The following is a 16,872-nucleotide window of genomic DNA, read 5'->3' as shown; positions in this document are numbered from 1 at the left end:
AGGAGTAGAAGAACTCGGGAGGGAGGGAACCCTAATGGCTGAAACACAACAAGCTAAGTCTTTCCCACAGCTTGTGCCAGCATCTAGGACATGCTGGGTGTGAGGTGAGCTCCAGGGCCCTTTACAACTCTGTGCCTGTGGCCTTGCCAGCTGAATCCATGAGGCATCTAACTTGGGCTGGCTCTGCTAGCTGCCTGTGGCTTTCCTTGGAAGGAGTTCCACACGGTTGGCATCTTCAGCATCATGGGATCCTCACTACAGTTTAGACATCATTCTCACAGTTCTATGCATTTCCCTTTCTGGAGCTACCTACAGGAACTCCAGTCTTATCGCATGTTGTTTGTCCCCCTACCACAACTTCAGATTTCCTTAGAATTTTGGGTAGGAGTCTCCATGGTCAGGTTTTTCCTGCATATTTTCCACTTCAGTAACCCCCCTACACACTACATGGACTACACCAAGGTCTTATGCAAGCTGAATGTGTAGCTCAGTCCTCCACTAGACCATGACGTTTTTGGCCTCTGAGTGTTTGGGCAGCTGAGTACGCTGAAATTAATCCTGGGAAACAACTTCCTAGGTGGCCCCATGTGAGCAGGGAGCCCAGAAGAGCTAAGTTTTCAAGAGAAAGTTTCCAAGGACCTTCATCTCCTTGAAGCTGTGACAAGCAGGATCTAGTGTACTACAGAGATGTCCCCCAGGACTGTTTCCTAGTGGTCCAGGGAAGAGTGTGTGGCTTTCTTTATTGGTGTTGATCTCTTCTGAAAGTGAGGCTTCTTCAGCCTCTACTTTGTACAGGCTTTTCTGACCAAATTGCAGTTTTTTAATCTTTTGGCTGTGCTTTTCATTTCTAATTCTCACTGAGAAGCAGAGAGAAACTACACCTGAGCCTGAAGACAAGATGCCTTTGACATTTCTTCTAATTGATATAGTAGCCATTCACCTTTAAACATAGCCTGCCACAAAGTCTCAGGACACGGACATAAGACAGACATGTCTTCATGATAACAACACATCTGGCCTCCAATGCAGTCTGAACCATGTCCTTATTCCCACCGGAAATCTAATCAAAATGATTTTTAATGCCAATATTGCTGTTGGCATTCTGGTCTTCTGAGCTCTTATCCGAATTGGCTATTAAACTCATCTCAATATCCTAGGACTCCTCTGATCCCCCAAAGGTGTAATTCCTATGACTTACTTCTTCTAGCTAGGCCCCATCTCCTAAAGTTTTCATTCTCAGAAGAAGATCAAGCATCAAAATATACTACTCTGGTGGGAGAAACATCATATTCTATCATAACATACACCCAGAAATGGAGCATTTATCTCACAGTAAGATAAGTAGATTATAAAAGCCACAACAAAAAAAGCAGAAAGAAAATCATACATAAAAATGTGTGAATGGTGATGAAATTAATCATGTGAGGACAAAAGGGATTTTGATCAGGCATGCTTAAGAAATTTTCACACCATAACCCAGGATTTATGGAACAAAAATCTGGCTGAACCACCCCCGTCCCCCAGCTCCAAGGCTAACTAGAAAGCTTCACAGCAGGCTGATGGTGGTAAAAACTGACACAGAGATTAATGCGATGGAGTAGAGATTCCCCCAAATAAGCTCACAACTCACGACCAACTGGGAAAAGTGCAGTCTGAACACATGATGCAGGGAAACTGGACACCGACCAGCATACAGAATGCGGAAACTCAACTCCACACTGAAGCAAAATCAGCCTTTTATAAAACAAAGCTTAAAATGAATCAAAGACCCAAATGTAAGATCTGAGACCATTCATTCACCTTCTGTATGAACACAAGCCAAAGTCACAATACCAGCCTAGGAAATGATTTTTAAAAAAACTGACTCTTAACCCTCTGAGAACTTTGAGGCCTCTGACTTTGCCACCATGTCTGTGTGTATGTGAGGAAAAAATGAGGGGAGCAGTCGCAGCCGTCACCTCAGGCAGTGGTTGTCCACCTTCCTAAAGCACAGCCCTCTAACACAGCTCCTCCTGTCGCGGTGACCCCAACCATAACCTTATTTCATTGCTGCTTCATAAACTGTGGTTTTGGTATTGTTATGAATCATGTAAATACCTGATATGAAGGATATCTGATATGTGACCTCTGTGAAATGGTCTTTTGGGGATGTCGCCACCCACACGTTGAGAACCACTGATCTAAGGCCACAAGTCTGTAGATAAAGGTGTCCTGGTGCATGCCTTTAATCCCGGTAATCAGGAGGTAGAGCAAGGCAGATCTCTGTGAGTTTGAGGCCAGCCTGGTCTACAGAGTGAGTTCCAGGACAGGCACCAAAACAACACAGAGAAACCCTGTCTCAAAAAACAAAACAAAACAAAACAAACAAAAAACAAAACAAAACAAAAAACAAAACAAATTAGAGTATGCAATTTTAAAAGAAGTCATTGCTTGGCTTTCAGATAAGTAATTCTCTTTCAGGCAATATATAAATATTTCACCAAAGTTTTACTTTTTCACCTATCAGCTAAGAGACTGATGACTTCTCATGTCATTTTTTGGAAAGAACACTTTTTTTAAAAAGCATTCTCATCTCCCTAGAAAACAACACACAAAAATAGGCTGTAAGAAGCCCCACGGAGAAGGCGTACCCTCTTTGTCATGATGGTGGATGATGGCGTCCTGAATCATGTCAGCAAGGCTGAAGCGAACCTTCTGGCTTTTCCCGGGCTTGTTTCTCTTCAGGAGCCCTTCCTGCTTCTGGAACACTTTCTCTCGCTCATAGTAGGCTTTGATTTGCTCACAGCGCATGCGCTTCACCAGACGCTGACGCTGGCCCAGGGGAAGGGACTCCAGCAAGCACTGGTCAATTTCCATCTCATGGGATCGAAAAACATTACATAGCTGATAGCAACCTGAAAGAAAGAAGAGAGAAAAGTCACTGGATACACCCTCACTTCCTGCCAGCAGCATTACACACATTCAGATACAATAAGGTCCATGGCCATGAGAGATTCTATGTTGCCTATTACCATGCCTGACACTATAATGCCCACTGATTCTCCAACATTGGGTGCATTCCTGATTCTGCAATGTCCACTGCACTCCTGATTCTGCAACGTTCACTGAATTCTTGATTCTGCAATGTCCACTGCATTCCTGATTCTGCAATGTCCACTGCATTCCTGATTCTGCAACGTTCACTGCATTCCTGATTCTACAATGCCCACTGCATTCCTGATTCTGCAGTGTTCACTGCATTCCTGATTCTGCATTGCTCACTGCATTCCTGATTTTATAATGCCTACAGTATTTTCAAATCTTCAATGCCCACTGCAGAGCAGGAACAACCCACCCCATCTCCTCTGTGCTTGATGCACAAAGGCGGCATGGCCTATTGTACAGAACAGGGAAACAGTAGAGCAACCCTCACAATTTCGTAGCAGTAAAACAAATTACATTTAGATACAAACATGAACTTTTCCTTGACATAACAGTGAACTGACCCCACCCTCCACCTTGTCTATAAATTTATGTGAAGGGCTCAAATAATTAGTCATTACTCTCAATTATGACTGAATACTAGGAACTAAACCTGAATTTGGGGCTAAAATTTGACACGCAGTTACTATTTCTTGGCAAGTCTTCATTCACACTCAAACACCAGGCACACTGATATGGCCATGTCCCTGTAACTCTTTCCAGCCATCCTAATAAAAGTTAGTCTTCCATTATTGTAGTGGTGATGCCCATGCTACCAACGGGGGAGGGGGGAGGGCCCAACACATTGTGTGGCATTTTAGCTGACACAGTGGAATGGAACATGTAACACATGCTGTCAGTTGTCCATGGTGTTAGTTATTACCCCCATTAACTTCTAGCTGGACCCCTTTTTCTTGTGATAGGTAGCACTCATTTCTAAGAGATGTAACTACGGTCAAGTATAAATACAGAGTTGGCATAAACTTTTTTTTTTATCATCTCAGAACTATGGATTAAGTTGTGACTATCATCATCATCTTATTAATATAGTGACTAATTGAAGTCTTCCTTCTGGAATTTATTCTCTCATTATATATCCCACTAAACCTCCCAAAGTACAGGGGACAACATTACACAAGTACATTTACTATGTGGCTAAAAATTATGATTGAAAGAAAATTATCATTATGAATTATCAGATCTGGCTCATGCATTCAGTTAAGTGTCTAACTGTTCTTATTTTTAAATAAATCTTTTTTTTTCATTTATTGACTTAGAATGGGGGTGGGTGTGTATGTCCCATGGGGTGTATGTGGAGACTAAGGGGCTGTTTGACAGAGTTCATTCTCACCTTCCATCATGTGGGTGCTGGGGTCCAAACTGGATTACCAGGCTTGATGACTCTTGAGCCATCTCTCTGGCTGAAACCTTTTTTTTTCTTTTTTAGTCTAATGTTTTAAGACAGGATTGAGTCTAGACTAGCCAGGATCTGTGCTATGTACCCCAAGCTGGCCTCATACTTACGATCCTCTTGCCTCGGCTTCTAGAGTACTGGAGTTGCAGGCGTGTTACATTTACTGTATGACCATGTCCAAATATATGCTCTTTTCTTAATGTGTGTGTTTCCAAAGTTCCAAACAAGTGAAAAACGTTCTACACATGCACAAAATGTGGCTGATTTTATGCTGAATCTGAAAAAACATAAACTCGCATGCAAAGTCTCCACTTCATCAAAGACTTTGCACTGTTGCTTTGGAAGGACAAGTGGTGGAGATTCTGTGTCCCACACCCTGTTTTCACTGTTACTTTGTAGACCATTGTTCTCATACACACCCAATGCACCATGCTGCCTATCCCTGTTTCATGAGTAAAGAGCATGGACTTGAGAGAAGTTAAGGCTTTTCTAGGACCCCAGAGATGTCCACCTACTATAGACAAAAGAGCTTCACACAGTAAGAAAACACGGTGACCCCCCCCCCAAAAAAACTGGGATGTTATATGCAATTGCCTACTTTGAACTAGGGGGAGTAGGCATCTAAAAGTGATGAAAGTTTCAACTAGTCACCCTTTCCAGTGACCTCAACAGGAACAGGCAATGGTGGCACTCGCAGCATGACAAACTGATGCACAGAAAGCTGGGTTAATGAAGCCCTGATTGACGCTGTCCAGGGCTGGAGAGTGCTCATTAACGTTAAGTAGGAAGTGTTCTCAACTTTCAGATCATCCAGAAGACTGCACCATGTTTGCCTTATCGACTTTGAGCTCCTGACATTCTGGCTTCTGTGACTGTCCTGACTTGTCATTGGATACCCAGGGGACTGTCAGGCCATAGGAAAGCCTGCAGAAGGAAGCAGTGTCCCAGGGAGCCATGCATTGATGAGCATGGTGTTGACAGGGAGGATAATCTAATAAACACAGTGGTCTTCTGGCTCTTAGCTCTGAGGAAGGGTCACTTGGTGAAACTGTCAATTAGCTGCTAAGGCCTCTGCAGTGACAACCATGATACATTGAGTGACCGTTTACAGGCTTCCAAAGGGGTCAGCAAAGGTCACTAGCCAACAATTTCCCCATGTCTCACAGCCACAGTCGCTAAACTTCAAATTCACACAGACTCACTTCCAGTATATTCTTTTTGTTAATTTTTTTTAGGTTAGCACACAAAGGCCTATGTTTCCTTCTGACATTTTCATGCATATGTCTTAGTCTACCTTGTTCTAATTTAGGATTTCAACATAGTCTATTGCTAAATAGTACCGTATGCTTTGACTTTTAATCATCTATAAGTTGAGTATAGTCTAAAAGTGTTTGATGTGCTGTGGTTTTTTTTTTTGTTTTTTTTTTTTTTTTTTGTAATTACAGGAGAATCAAAAGCGACCTGTGGTAAGAGAGTCTGTTCACCTGTTAGCTAACACATTAAAAATAACAATTAAGAGAAACCAAAGTTTTATGCAGCCACTGGGCATCTGTAAACTCTACAAGGCAGACACTAAGCATGGCCTCAGGGGATACTGGACACGGCTATCAGGCAGGGGCAAAGACATGAGATGGGCTGCATGCCATCACTGCACACCTCTCTGCATCTCTGACTGCCCCGTGACAAAGTCCCCAAGGCTCATCTGGGCAGTGGCAGGGCCAGGACTAACAGGGACTGATCTCTTTGCTGGCTCTCTACCCTGTGTGGAACTTACATGGACTGAGAGGTCTCTCCTGTCACTGGAGACAATATACAGATGAGTGTGTATAATAAGAATGCCTGCAGAAAGACCCAGTGTGTGCTTATTGCTGTGGCTGGGATTGAGAAGTATCATTGGTTGGTCTTTGGTCTGTTTTGGGGGGGCGCCACTCAGCTCCCAAATAAATCACACACGGAGGCTTATCCTTAATTATGAATGCCCCGCCTTAGCTTGGCTTAGTTTCTAGCCAGCTTTACTTAAATTATCCTGATTACCCTTTGCCTCTGGGCTCTTATCTCTTTCTATTCCTGTATACCTTTCTTTGTTTCTTACTCCATGGCTGGCTGTGTAGCTGGGTGGTTGGCCCCTGAAGTCCTCCTCCTTCTCTGGCTGCTAGACCTTAGATCTCTTTCTCCCAGATTTCTCCCTCTATATCTTTTCTGCCTGCCAGCCCTATCTACCCTTTCTCCTGCCTTGCTATTGGCTGTTCAGTTCTTTATTAGACCATCAGGTGTTTTAGACAGGCTCAGTAACACAGCTTCACAGAGTTAAACAAATGCAATGTAAACAAAAGTAACATACCTTAAAATGATATTCTACAACAGACAAGATCTGTACAAAGTCAGCTTTTTCTTCTGGGAAACAAGTACATGCCATTTCCAGAGTCTCAGGCCCGGCCTGCCCTGCTCTCACATTTTATGCTCTTGTCCCCATTTTCTTCAGATTGATGCCTCTAAGCACTGTGCTCATGGAGGCCACTGTCCCCAGTGTCCACACTTAGAGCCCTTTGTCATTGCCTAGAAGGTCACCTCCCACAAAGGAGTACTTACTTTGACTTGACTGAGCAAGAAGTAAATGTCCATGGTGGTTGGCCATCGGCGCTTTGCAAACTCTCATTGTCTCAACAGTTAGCATCAATCAAGGTGCTACTGAGCTTTTGTTTATTTTTCTAGAATGCTGAATTGTGTCGTGAGAACACTAACATTTCTGAATGAAAACCTTCACCATTCCTAGCAACAGAGTGGCGTGCTGGAAATGTGGAAATGGGGTCTCTGATTTGTACTGTTTATTTTTTCTTTTCTTTTCATCACAGTGTAGATTTCCAAACACGGTCAACTCCATGCACCACTGTGACATCAAAGAAGAAAACATCATAGAAAAAATTTTTTATGACCGTCCATTGACCAAAAATTGGAAAACATCCAATCATTGGTGGTTCTATTGAGGTGCTATAGTACACAGTGATGTTTTAGGTGACATTTTGTGGCTCATTGTTGGAGCCCACTAGGTTTCCTGCTGGCTGTACCCAGCAGGACTGCATAAGAGGATGACTGGACCATGGGCCTGGGTAACAGGTGTTTGTCTAACTAGGAAGGGGAGGCCTTTTGCCCTCCCCTTGGCACTGTTATAAATAGATCTGTGGAATAAAGTTCTGGGCCGGTGGATAAGGATCCAGGCCCACCCAAGTCTATCCTGTGTTTCTCTCCCCTCTTTATTCCCTACCTAAGTCTCTTATCCCTCATTCCTCAAGAGTCCTTCGGGTAAATAAATGTGGAAGCTGGTCCCCCACAGCTCATCAAGACCCTTCTGGATAGTGTCACAAGTCAAGGCTTTGACACACTCTAAACAAAGGTAAGCTGTGCTTCCTGGAGGCTTCTGCCTTTTAATACCTGAGGCTGACCCACGCCCTGGGGACAAGGTCATCACAGAAGAATGGCTTGCCTGTCTCCTGTGACTGATGGCTTTTCTGAGTTTTTGAAATAGATTTTGGAGCATTTTTTTCTCTCAGGACTGGGTTTCACATAGCTGGGAAGGAATGAAATCTGCCAACAGGCTCAGCGGATTCTGGGCACCATTGGGAATATAGAGCTTTTTACCCAATTTCCCAAACAAAAAGAAATCTTGAAAATGAAATAAACAATACTGCAATTTTCCGTGTGAAATGAAAGAAAATACGCTTTACAATTTGTAAGCAAAAATATGGATTTATATAAAACTAGGAGGGTGAAGGTGAATAGCTTTTCAGGACACCAGCTCATGTCTGTAGTTTAGGGAAGGCTTCTGCCCAGGACAGAAGCTGATGTGGCTGTGTCCAGATCACGCTGTTGGCTGGGTTCACACCTGTCTCCTATGGCCTGCGTGATCCAGGGACTGAAAGGCCCTCCTAGATATAAACCACAGTCACAGAAAGCCACATAGACTATCAGCCTGAGTCAGTGAGAAATGGCCTATGGCATGCTTTAGAGCAATGGATGGCTCTGACCTTTGCCCAGGCTCAATAGTTTTCTCTTTCCTCTTCTCTTCTACTCCCGTTCCAATATGTGTTTTCTCCAATAAGCAGCCCTATGATGCACAGTACTTCTGAATGTTCCTCTCAGGATTTGCTTGTAAGGAACACAATCAAATGCATCTAAGGCATATTGCAAGACAGATACACACATATGCACACACACACGTATGCACATGCACATGCACATACACACACCCTCTACAATTATCTGTTTATGTCCATAACTTAAATTAAGGGACTGATTTTTTTTCCAAGATTCATTTTTTGGACAGGGTCCCTCTCCATAGCCAAGGCTGATCTGGAGCTATGTAGCTTAGGCTGGCCTTAGACTTTTGGGATTCTTCCTAAATATCCTTAATACTAGGATCACAGGCATAAGAGATATTGACTGCTATAGATTTTATATATATATATATATATATATATATATATATATATATATTACATATAGATTATATATAATATACATATTATTTATATATATTAAATATATGCTCAATCTGTACAGATGCAAATTTTATGCAGATTAAAGACACTAATACTATGGGTCTTAAAAATGGCATTTTTAAAAAGAAAATAATAAGTAAAGCCAAAAAATAATAACACATGTGCTAAAGAATTAACATAGATCTTTATTTGGGTCATATGTAAGTTACCTTAAATCAAAGGTCTTGAGGGGGGTCCCTGCAGGTGTCATATGGGGAAGTGAACCTCATGAAGAGATAAGAATGAAAACCTGGTGCAGATCAACATCGTCACCTGGATCAGACTTCAGGGAGTCAGCACATTTAAAACACAGCACAATTTGGGGAAATTTTTTCCAGGCAACAATCAGTGCAATCCCAGGTGCACAATAAAGCTTAATGTGGGACTACATAGAGACTCCTTGACACAGTACATGTGACCATGAGGGTGGGTTCTAGAGCTAAGGGGCCTAGAATCTAGTGTGGTCTCTGACTGATAGCATAGAGGTCAGCAGGCCATAATATACATGTGACATCTCCCCTGAGGATGGTAATGGTCTAGGGAGGGGAGAGTCTGGGATAATCATTCTGGGGATTATATAGTGATATCTACCTCCACAGATAGCAAAAATGTCACCATGTTGTTAACAAAAATCCACTCTCAGCTTTCTGGATGGAGTGAAGGTATTTGGTTTTTATCTTCTCCATTGAGGAGACACCCCTGCCTGATTAACATTCCTGGTTCTCTTGGTGCTTCTCTGTGAGTATAAGGACCTCTGTGCCCCCAATAGGGTCCAAAAATAAAGCTTCAAACTACTTGAAGAAAATGTAAAGACTCCCTGACATTAGATATAATTCCGAAAACACAGGGAACAGCAGTGGAGATGGACAAGGAGACTTCACAGCGTCTGTAAACCTGTTGAGCATCAGAAGACACAATGAACTGAAGAAAAAGATAACCTGTAAGGTAAGAGAAGTGACTCAAATCCTAAACAGTCAGGAGGCTGTCACACAGAGTGTATGAGGAGCTGTTACAGGCCAAACCCCAAACCAAACGACCTCATTAAAATGGGCCAGCAACTGGACAAGTGTCTGTTCAGAAGCGGCAAACACGTGATGCTCAGCTTTTAGAACCATCATCCTCATCACTAATCATGAAGGCAAGTCCTCCCTGGACACTTACTCTTAGCATCTGTTGTTGCAAGGCCCACAGACTTTCCACGTCTTTTGTTTTTTTCCCGTATAGAAAATAGCAATAAAACAAAGGAACAATGAGGATTTTCAAAGACAAGAGCACAATCACGTCTACCTCCTCCCCCAGCTGTGAGTCTGCATTGACGAACGGAAGTCTTTAGAGACTGAGATTTTAGCATCTCTGTAATCAAGTTACTGGGATCTGCCCTTCCTTACAGAACAAAAAATAGAAATTACATTTCAGCAAGATGTACACATCACAATCTGAAGGGGTCTGAAGATCGAGGTTCACAGCATCTCGCTTAATTCTTTTCTAGAAGCTGGAGATGTGAAATGTTCAAATAAACTTTAAGAATTTGAATTAAGCTCAAGAAAATCAATGACGTTTTACAATTCACTGTTTTTCAGATTACTTTCATCTCCAAACTTCTTTCCATGTTTAAATTTATGTACCTAGAGGATATTTCTTGGGCTCGCATCCAATTATTTCCACCTAGGGAGGGAATCTGATAAAGGCTTTCTCATTTTAAACAAAACTGGAAACGAAGCAAACACTCGTGGGTTTTCTGTGCGATCTGTGCTTCTGGGCCTGCTTTTTTCTCAGAGCACTTCTTAACGACAGGATGCTTGGTCACGACATCCAGCCTGATGGTACGGATGGAAGCCGTTTCCTCTCTGGCCTTTGTTTCTGGCTGGCAAAACCTGGCCCTTGTTCCCCAGATGCCGGTTCCTAGGTCACCCTCCAAGTGAATCAAACTTGCTGGGTTTGTCCTGTGCTTTAGGTGTCCCCACACAACCCCCCCCAACCCCCCCAACCCCCACCCCCGGCAAAACTCTTCACAAAGACTTGCCTGACACATGGAAGGCTGGGCAGTCAGAGTCAATCCAGCTCCACCCAAAGCTGTTATCTTCAGCCCCATGATTGGGTGTCAACCACAACACTTCAGACCTACACTCAACAACGTGCTTGTTGGGATAGTCACTCAAATGTGTTTCTTCTCTGTACCTCTTACAAACCACACAAGAAGAAGCAAAATGGCAAGTGAAGAGCCAACAGAGGCTCTGTCTTCTCAGGTGTTCTCTCTGAAAGGCCTCCTCTGGAGAAGTCCAGCCCTGTAAGGCCACACCCTCCTCCTGACAGATGTTCAGGGCCAGCCATACTGTGGCTCTCAAGGCTCCTGATACAGGTAAACCCCAGGAGTGCTCAGCTGACTCTCAAGATTGGGAAACAGGAATTGTCACTCTGTAGTTGAAATGGTGTCTAAGAAACACAAACTCCTGGCTTCTTCATGTTGCAGCTCCCTAGGGTTTGCCTTGAGTTCTTATACCATGGAAAGGATTTAGGCCCTTCCTCTCCAATACGCTTGTTTGGGCCCCAGATACTAAATTACTCTGAGCTCTGCACCCACTTGAACATAATGTATCCTTCATCATCAACATCTGCCACTCCAGCTGGGACTCAGCTTCCATGCATCCCAGACAAGGTGTTGACTAAGCCAGCTGCTCAGGGCCCAGGCTGACCTAGCACAGGGTCTCAGTTCCAACATTCCCTGACATTTCAGAGCAAGAAGTTTAGTCTGAGCCCTGAAGCCACATGCTAAGGCCAAGAAGGCTTGTTTCAGAAACTACACCAAAGATCATGGGTTTCTATTCACCCCTCTTCAATGTCCGTCTTTAGACTGAAAACCATATGTTTGTACATTTCAGCTTCACAGTTACAAGTAAAAATGTGTATTTCATCGTATTTCTGAATGTTAAAAATAAACATTTAAAATACTGTTTTGATATAAAATGTTTCATTCCCTAAAGTGGACTGAGACAACATTGAAAATCACATTTCATTTTAATTCATGATGTTTATTCAGTCTCTTTCTAGTATAAATATATTAGGATAAAATAGAATTATAATTTGTATTCTTTGGAGAGGGAAGGGACTTTGAAGTTGAAATGATTCCCATTGCTATTCACATCAATTTGTAAAAACTTTCAGATGACAGACAGTCTTCAAGTTCCACCCACAAACCGACAGCAGAAAGAGGACAGAGGGTGGACAGCAGCATCGGTGTGCCCACCACGAGGGCACTGGTTATCTCAGAGCTTGCTTACTGCATTACACACCTTGTCTCTAGCCTCCCAGCACACACTCTCCCAGGCAGGCTTGTTTAAAACACCAATTTATCTTCACACTAACACAGAACAGTAGTGCGGGAGAGGACATTGGTCAAGATTTAAAAGTTTACCCTCTGTAGCCCATCCTGCCCACTGAAGGTCTCTGTGAACTTGTGCCCATTCATACTGGCACACTAGAACACATTTTCCACCTGGTTCATATTCCCAATATGGCACAGTCTATTTGCTCTTACCTAGAACAGTCTATGATCTTTCCGACAGCCTACCTCCCTTGGGAAACTCCTTTGCTCTGTGTGGTTCTAGTTATAACCAGCAGGAAGTTTGCCCAGAGCAACTGCCCATCGGGACTGAAAACTGATGTTGACTGAGCCCATCATAATGGCTCAACACTGAAGAGGGTCAAGGTCCTTTTGGGGTGCTGTCCTAGTTTAGACAGTTCAGGATTTTTTCTCTGAGATCTGATTGATAAAAATAACACTTGGAAGACTTATTTTATGGGCACATCTTGCCTTAAGATCATCCCACTAGGACAAAGATATTTGATACCAAGGCAGAGAAAGAAAAAGAACAATTCTATCAGTTACATTCTCAGATACCAGCGCCTGCAGTACCTGAAGGCAAAATAAACTCAGTTTGAGACTTTCCAGAGAGGAGAACCAGTAATTGCGTTCTGTGTTTAAGCCACTATGTGTGACTTTCTGTCAATGGCCAGCAAGTGACTCATGCAGAAGACAAGTCAGTGATGTTCTGGGGACGCCCTTCTATGACATCTGGTCATATCCACACTCTTATAGAAGATTTACTTATTTTTATATTATTTGTCCTGACTGTGTGTATGTATGTATGTGCAGTACACATGTGTGGTGCCCACAGAAGCCAGAAGAAGGAATCAGAGCCTCTGGAACTGGAGTTACAGACAGTTGTGAGCTGCCATGTGATGCTGGAATACAAGCTAGGTCCTCTGGAAGAGCAGCCAGTGCTCTTAACCACTGAGCCATCTCTCCAGCTCCCTCCCTCTCTCCTTAAAACTGCATTTATTTTGTTGATTGTCTGTTTGTTGTTTATTTATTGTGGTGGTCAGAAGACAGCCTGCGGTAGTCAGTTCTCTCCTTCTATCATGTCAGCTCCAGGGATCAAACTCAGGTTGTGAGGCTTGGCAACTTTCATCCACCAGCCATCTCACTGGCCTGTTTTCTTTTTGCCATGGACATACATCTCACAGAAACACTAAAGATTTGAATTATATGGTACATGGCATATTCATTACATATTAGCCAGTTTTAAATAAAACTTCAAGGTTTTGGCTAGCTTCCCATTCCTTGTTCAATGTGTATTGTCCATAAAACAGAATACAAAATACCCCTAGTCAATCAACTGCTATTAAACCAACTACTGACCGGATGCCTTCCCTTCTCTGCCCTTGGCTGTAAACTACGGCATGGGAAGTCAAAATCCCCGCTGAAGAAGGTACGGTCACAGGACTGAAACTCACTGCATATGACAAGGGGAGTGGACTAGAAGTCAGGGAATGGTGTTCACCACGCTGCCGATGTCACCCACTCAGACCCTGGGAACTTGGCATCCAGCTCCTGGAGCACAATGCTCACACCGGCCCTCTTAGGCCTTTTGAACCCATGGATCTCAACCCTTGCACTTAACATTCTTTCCTCTGAATGTGTCTGAAAACTTGGTGCAAGCAATGGTCTCTCTGTAATTATGCTCTGATTATTAAGAGGATGCTTTATCTTTTCTTTTTCTTCTTCTATGTTGGTTTGTATGTGTGAGTGTGAGTATGGGCTTGCGTGTGTCAAGGAGGCCATAAGGAAGTCAGAGAACAACTTCAGGTGCCAGCTCTCACCTTCCACCGTTATCTGTTATCACTCACCACTAAGTATGCCAGACTAACCATCCTATGAACTTCCAGGGTTCTCTCTACCTCCCATCGCTCTACAGAGCACAAGATTATAGTGCATACTATGTCATCGGATTTTTTTACAAGCACCTTGCCTACAGAACCATCTCCCAAGCCTTAAAAGAACACAACAGCCAATATTCTTCTTCCTCCTGCCTGTTGGTCATGGACTCTGTGAAGGCCTGGGCTATCCCCTATTTCCATTCACAGATGCAGCAACAGAACACATCTGGGGGCCAGTCATAAACCATTCACACATTTATTCACTCACTCACACACTAACTTACTCATTCAAAAATACCTTTTTTTAAAACAAAATACTTAAGTTTATTGCAACAGGAACACAAAAATCATAAAGTTGCATGTGGCAAAAGTATTCATATAACATTTCAAATAGTGTCTAAAACTTAGCGTTATAATGCCAGTAGCTAATATAAATTACTATTTATTTTATGAAAACATTAAGTTAACCCCAAAAAAGCTAACATTAAGTTTTCAGCCACCTTTCACTTAGTTTGTTATTAAGTACACATGAAGGGAGCTAAAACTCAACCCATTTCTGTTAATCTCTATATGTTGCCACGTGTTCCATGGCTTTAACAAATGGTATGAGCCAATTTAACATGCTGCATCACCTGACATGGTAGGATGGCATCTCCTCTGCCTCTGCCTTCTTCTTCCTGTACTCTGTCTTCAATTTCCTGCCTAGCTATAACCTGACTTACCATAGACCATATGGCTTTATTTATCAACCAATTAGAGCAACACATATTCACAGTGTACAAAAAGTACACAGTGTACAACCCGCAGCATGTTTCTGTTCTGCGGCATAGTCATGCATTCAGCATTGACTTGAGGACCTGTTGAATTGACGTTTGCTGCAAGTTCTCAGGAAAAGTTGCATAGCACTCAACTCATCCCAATTTTCTGGAATCCTGGCATTTAAAACAATACTTAGGATTAGCCCTGGGAATGTGGAAATTTCTTCATAATAAAATTTAAAAGGGCTGGTGAGATGGCTTAATGATTAGGAGCACTGCTTATTTTTGCAGAGGACCTGGGTTTAACTTGAAGTACCCACATGGCAACTTACAACCACCTGTAACTCCAGGCCCAGTGGCTACGAAGGCCTCTGCTGACTTTCAAGAACACCAGCACCAATGTGGTGCACATACATACATACATTGAAGCCAGACACTCATACACACAAAATAATAAAGTAAATCTTTTTTTTTTTAATTTACATTGGTGTGAGGGTGTCAGATCAACTGGAACTGGAGATACAGATGCTTGTGAGCTGCCATGTAAGTGCTGGGAATTGAACCCGGGTCCTCTAGAAGAGCAGCCAGTGCTCTTAACCCCTGAGTCATTTCTCCAGCCCCCAATAAAGTAAATCTTAAAAACTAAAAACAAACAAACAAACAACAACAAAAATCCTTAGAGCTTCAACACTAATAAATCTCCACTCTTAGTTGGCTGGTGGTGGTGCACTACTTTAATCCTAGCACTTGGGAGACAGGCAGGTGAATCTCTGAGTTGAGTTTGGAATGTTGTAAATCTTCAGAAAAAAATGTATCTGCAGATGATCACAAATGTAGTCTTGCTACATTCAGTATAAGCTTAGTAAACAACAGTGGGAGGCACGATTTAGGATCGACCTGAAGCACTCTTAAGATGTTCAGAATTAGTTAATTCATCTCCCTACTTTTGTTCAATAGCACCTTTATACTAAAACAACTATTTTGAGCAGCTTTTAAAACATTCAAATATATCTTTAGAGGCCGCTCTAAGCAAAGGTCAGTATTCCCATTTGTTGGTTTTAAGTTTGATCAAGTCTGCACTTTGCTATCCTGTTGCTGATCAACTAAGAAAAGGGGAGTGTCTCTGAATCATACCCAATTGAGATAAGTGAGACACCAGGATGAAAAGGAACTGGAGACTGGTGTGGAGTTATTCCCGAAGTCTCCTGGAGGGACAATAAGAGTTACCACCCAAAAAAAGTGATTTGGATGGCTTGCTGTCTCCAACAGCCACACAGCTGCATCTGTAATCCGAACTCCCACCAGCCAGGGACACCAGGCCATGTTTTCCAGGCAGAGTTTACACCAGCTTCTCAGGGACGATGGCCTACAATTGTTCTATGTGTGGCTGGGGAGGTGGCTATTGAGTGGCTAAGACCTGTTCCACATCCCCTAAGAACAGAGTAAGTGAAACGATATACAACTCTGCCTGGACTCAGTTCCCAGGTGTCATGTGTAGCTGGCTTCAGCAGAGCCCCCTAAAACTAAACTGAACAGGTGGTGGCATTGGGAGTAAAGGATAATGAACCCGAAGTTTGGGGGACAACTGTCTTAGAACAACTTCACGTCCTCCAATAAAGAGGGATAGAAATGTGTTTTGCGTCACTGAATGAGGTCCCTCGAGGCATGGCTGTCGTTAATTTTGCATGGGTTGCTAGCTCATTCACCTCGTCACTTCCTCTTCTGCCTTCTCGCTGGAATGAGGAAGAATGGCCGATTGATTTCACAGACCACTCATTAATTTGTATCTACCTCTCCTGTCATTCCTCATTTCTAGATAATAAATAATTCAAGTCTCTTATTCTCCCTTACTTAGAGGACACAAGCTTCTCACCTTTGCTTATTTTTCTCAAGCTCCTTACTCTCAGCACAAGACCTTCGAAGAAAAGCTAAACAAATCAGGAGAGGAGTTCGTGGGCACCACTGACTCATGCAAATTTATCATAGT

General features: G+C 42.8%; 1 protein-coding gene across 2 annotated transcripts in view; it reads right to left on the bottom strand.

Annotated features, from left to right (window-relative positions):
• Positions 1–16,872, bottom strand: part of Myo16 (myosin XVI) — a 485,099-nt gene that overhangs the window by 356,160 nt on the left and 112,067 nt on the right. For both annotated transcript variants that reach the window (XM_028872308.2, XM_028872305.2), the window contains exon 2: positions 2,631–2,894. In XM_028872308.2, the coding sequence (XP_028728141.1) occupies positions 2,631–2,856 (226 nt within the window). In that variant the 5' untranslated portion in view covers positions 2,857–2,894. The remainder of the gene's footprint in view (positions 1–2,630; positions 2,895–16,872) is intronic.

This window comes from Peromyscus leucopus, chromosome 17 (assembly GCF_004664715.2).
Source record: "Peromyscus leucopus breed LL Stock chromosome 17, UCI_PerLeu_2.1, whole genome shotgun sequence".
Taxonomy (NCBI): Eukaryota; Metazoa; Chordata; class Mammalia; order Rodentia; family Cricetidae; genus Peromyscus; species Peromyscus leucopus.
The sequence above is the reverse complement of the archived record's forward strand: the minus strand, read 5'-3'. Positions and strand labels throughout refer to the sequence as shown.